This window comes from Euprymna scolopes, chromosome 46, assembly GCF_053919585.1.
Source record: "Euprymna scolopes isolate OS-2025 chromosome 46, ASM5391958v1, whole genome shotgun sequence".
Taxonomy (NCBI): domain Eukaryota; kingdom Metazoa; phylum Mollusca; class Cephalopoda; order Sepiida; family Sepiolidae; genus Euprymna; species Euprymna scolopes.
Window position 1 is genome coordinate 177,260,966 of NC_136527.1, and position 4,728 is coordinate 177,265,693.

The following is a 4,728-nucleotide window of genomic DNA, read 5'->3' on the forward strand; positions in this document are numbered from 1 at the left end:
GCAAAATCATTATAGGTAAGAAGAGTGAAGGTATTCCTGTGAAAAATCATTATAAGTAAGAAGAGTGCAGACATTCTTGTGAAAAATCATTATAAGTAAGAAGAGTGCAGGTATTCTTGTGAAAAATCATTATAAGTAAGAAGAGTGCAGGTATTCTTGTGAAAAATCATTATAAGTAAGAAGAGTGCAGGTATTCTTGTGAAAAATCATTATAAGTAAGAAGAGTGCAGGTATTCTTATGAAAAATCATTATAAGTAAGAAGAGTGCAGGTATTCTTGTGAAAAATCATTATAAGTAAGAAGAGTGAAGGTATTCTTGTGAAAAATCATTATAAGTAAGAAGAGGGCAGGTATTCTTGTGAAAAATCATTACAAGTGAAACATAGGAACTCTAGACAATTGCACTTAAGGGAACAAAGAGAATACTAAAAAGCGCGCTTGGTTGATTTCAATAAAAAAAACACGGAAAAATAACTAAAAAAGAGAAAAGCCACATATTTGTGAAGTGTGTGAATATACTTCTTAAAAATCACAGTTAGTAATGCATATGAAAATGAACACTCCTGAAAAGCCATATACTTGTGAAGTGTGTGGATATTCTCGTTCTACAAAATACTTAGTGATACATATGAGAACTCAAACTGGGGAGAACTTGAATGCCTACTAGGAGAGAACTTGGATGCCTACTAAACACTGTCCTCGAGTCTCTAAGGTCTCTCTGTACAGGGGTTTGCCAAGACAATCTAGCATGAGGATACTTTTCTCCTAAAGTAAACCCTGACCAAATATTCAAAATCACATAGTATTCGCAGCCCAAATAAGATCTCCTCACTATGGCTAACCCACATTAGCTTTTATGAGGAATGGTGCACCTTCTCAAAGTGATGTTACCTCAAGTAATAGCACGAAGCCGGATACTCCACCAGACAAGATAAATTCTTGTCCTGGAATCCAGTAAGACCAAGAGACAAAAATAAAGAGAAAGTTATGAAGAAAAATGTATAAAAATGGTTAATTGAGGAGTCGGAAATTATGTTCTCAACTAATTTACTTTTGAGAGATAAAGAACTTAAATGGAACATTCAAATCTATGTATCTCATATCGAATTCAGGTGTAAGCCACATACCCGATAAGTGTGTGGATATTCTTTTTCAAATAAATTAGTCTGTCTAACATAAGAGAACTCACACTGGGGAAGAGTTACATGCTTGTGAAGTGCGTGGATATTCTTTTTCTCGAAAATCAGGCTTAGTCAGCCATGAAATAACTCACATTGGGGAAAAGCCAGATACATGTAGTGTGTGCAGATATTCTTTTTCTCAAAAATAAGGCTTACTCAGACATGAGCACTCACACTGGGGAAAAGCCACATACTTGTGAAGTATGTGGAGGTTCTTTTTCTCAAAAATCAAACTTAGTCATACATATTAGAACTCACACTGGAGAAAAGCCACATACTTGTGAAGTTTGTGGAGCTTCTTTTTCTCAATCATCAAGGTTAGTCATACATAGGAGAACTCATACTGGAGAAAAGCCATATACTTGTGAAGTGTGTGGAGCTTCTTTTTCTCAAAAAGAAGGGTTAGTCATACATAGGAGAACTCACACTGGAGAAACGCCACCTACTTGTGAATTGTGTGGAGCTTCCTTTTCTCGAAAATCAGCCTTAGTCAGCCATAAGATAACTCACACTGGGGAAAAGCCACATACTTGCGAAGTGTGTGGATATTCTTGTTTTAAAAAATCAGGTATAGTCAGCCATAAGATGACTCACACTGGAGAAAAGCCACATACTTGCGAAGTGTGGGGATATTCTTGTTCTAAAAAATCTGATATATCCATACATATGAGAACTCACACTGGAGAAACGCCACATACTTGTGAAGTGTGTGGATCTGCTTTTGCTCGAAAATCGAACTTAGTTAGACATAGGAGAACTCACACTGGGGAAAAGCCATACACCTGTGAAGTGTGTAGAACTTCTTTTTCTCAAAAATACCAATTAGTCAAACATGTGAGAACTCACACTGGGGAAAAGCCACATACTTGTGAAGTGTGTCGATCTTCTTTTTCTCTAAAATCAGATTTAGTCATACATATGAGAACTCACACTGGGGAAAAACCACATACTTGCGAAATGTGCGGATCTTCTTTTTCTCAAAGATCAGGCTTAATCAGCCATAAGATGACTCACACTGGAGAAAAGCCACATACTTGCGAAGTGTGTGGATATTCTTTTTCTCGAAAATCAGACTTAGTCAGACATAAGATGATTCACACTGGAGAAAAGCCACATACTTGCGAAGGGTGTGGATATTCTTGTTGTAAAAAATCAGATTTAGTGAGACACATGAGAACTCACTCAGCAATACATACATAGAAAACGGGATATTAAGCTGGACATATTGATATGGATGAAGAGGGAGAAAATACCAACTCAATTTGAAGTAAGCATCTCTCATGATTCTGGCCTGAACAGAGATTAGAGGAAGAAAATAAAATACCAAGGACTTATTACGACATGAAAAGAAACTGGAATCTTTAAGTCTGTCATTCCACTCATTATAGGAGAACCAGGCTACTTAAAAAGAATTTCAAAAACTATCTGGGGAATATACTCGGTGAACCAAGTGCAAGAAAAAAGCAAACAATTGCACCACCATGGACGATTACAATTTTAAAAAGATCTTTCAGTTGGATTAACTAAACTAATGGGAGAATGTTTGGCATCTAGTGGAAGGCTCCAGTATCAACAAAAGCAACGTGATAAGAAAATTGGAAGATAAAAAAGCCACAGTCTTGTGAAATATGTGCCTTTTTCTTATAAACAATGAAAAGTTATTGAAGCATAAGAACTAAACACTAAAAAATTCATATTTTAGAACAATTTGTGAATATTCTTGTTTTTTTAATCAAGTTCATTGATGCATATTAATATCACACAATTAGTAAAAGACATTTTTGCAAAATATGTTTATAGTCTTATTCGAAGAATTTGCATTTATTTATATGAGAACTTCTAACTAGACAACATTAAATGGAACACAATTGAAAAGAATGATTGATGCAACAATTCTAAATGAATATAGAGAAAAGGAAGAACATAATACAATATTAGTAAATAATTGTTTAAAAACAACAAAGATATAAACATTACGCGATTGTTTTAAAAGAATATTAACTAATAAAAAAAAAACTATAACAATGCCAAGATATCATTCTTGGAAGATCAAAGTGTTGAAAAATAAAGGTACAGGTCACAAAGGCAACAATGTCTCTAATAAGAAACAAGTCTATTATATATTATAGTCGAATAAAAAGTTAGCAAAACATATAAGAACTCTACACTAAAAAACTCATATGTTAATATTCTCGTTTTTTTTAATTAAGTTTAATTGTGCATATGAAAAACACACAATTAGTAAAAGACATATTTTTGCAAAATATGTGTATAGTTTCATTCAGGGAATTCACATTTATCCATGAGAACTTCAAACTATATAGTATTACACAAAAACACAGTATGACATCGGACTTTTGATAAAAAAAGAGAACTGAGACAATATTAGTAAGTAAATAATTGTTTAAAATGATAAGGAATATAAAAGACATAAACATTACACAGATTGGTTTAATAGAAAATGAACTAATAAAAAAACTATAACACATAACTAGATACAAAATTTCTGGAAAATCAAACTGTTGCAAAAAAAAGGTACAGGTCAATAACGCGAAATTTCTATATTAAAAACAACGATAAATATATATTTTAATTGTAAGGAAATCAAATATAAGCTCCAGAGAGGACATAAAGAAAGCTGAAAAGCTATGGTTGTGCCTTAATTTTTCTTGCCAGTATGATTGAAACGGTCTACACATCGTAGCAATGTATGACTGTATTTACATAAAAATAAAAAAAAATATAACTTGCTGTTTTATAATTGTTCACTATCAACGGCTCTTGTTGAAATTCAATTATTTTCAATTTTTGGATACCTTCCCACCGATATATATATATATATATATATATATATATATATATATATATATATATATATATATATATATATATATATATAAGGGACAGAAAAGTCCAAACATTGATTGGATTAATTACCACAACACATGTGGTTGTACATTGAAAAATAGCAATCCCTGATGTCAACATCTTAAAAGAAAGCATTTCAAATGCTGATTAAAACAAAATGATCTCACAAATATAAGCACTTGAAAATAAAGTAAACTTGCATCTAAGTAATATATTTTCATAAATTCAACTGTGCTAATGAACAATATATTTTAAAAAAACTATACTAAATTTTTACAAGATTAATATGCATCAAAACTGCTGTATATATTGTTTGTATTTGCCTTTACAGTTAAGAAATATTCGTTATTTATATGATAACACATTGCATCATCAAACCATTTGCCTTTTATAGTTTAGATATTGTTTGATTTGCTGGAGACATTCTTTGTAGACATAAGTGTTCAGTGATTGATTAAATTTTTAAATTTTTGTTTTCTTTATTTTTTCATATTCAAAACATTTTATCAAACATTTTTTCTACAATCATTAAAATATGTGACATTTAAGTAATCATCGCATAAACTCATTTTATCAAACATTTTATCTACAATCATATTCAACACAGTTTATCAAACATTTTATCTACAATCATATTCAACACAGTTTATCAAACATTTTATCTACAATCATATTCAAA

The 4,728-nt window shown here is 31.5% G+C and overlaps 1 protein-coding gene across 1 annotated transcript; it reads left to right on the top strand.

Annotated features, from left to right (window-relative positions):
- The first annotated feature begins 489 nt into the window (after positions 1-489).
- On the top strand, positions 490-3,082 carry LOC145270545 (uncharacterized). The gene has a single exon (XM_080126189.1). It carries the CDS (start codon positions 1,344-1,346, stop codon positions 2,379-2,381), a length of 1,038 nt encoding a protein of 345 aa, XP_079982315.1. The 5' UTR covers positions 490-1,343; the 3' UTR covers positions 2,382-3,082.
- The last annotated feature ends 1,646 nt before the right edge of the window (positions 3,083-4,728 follow it).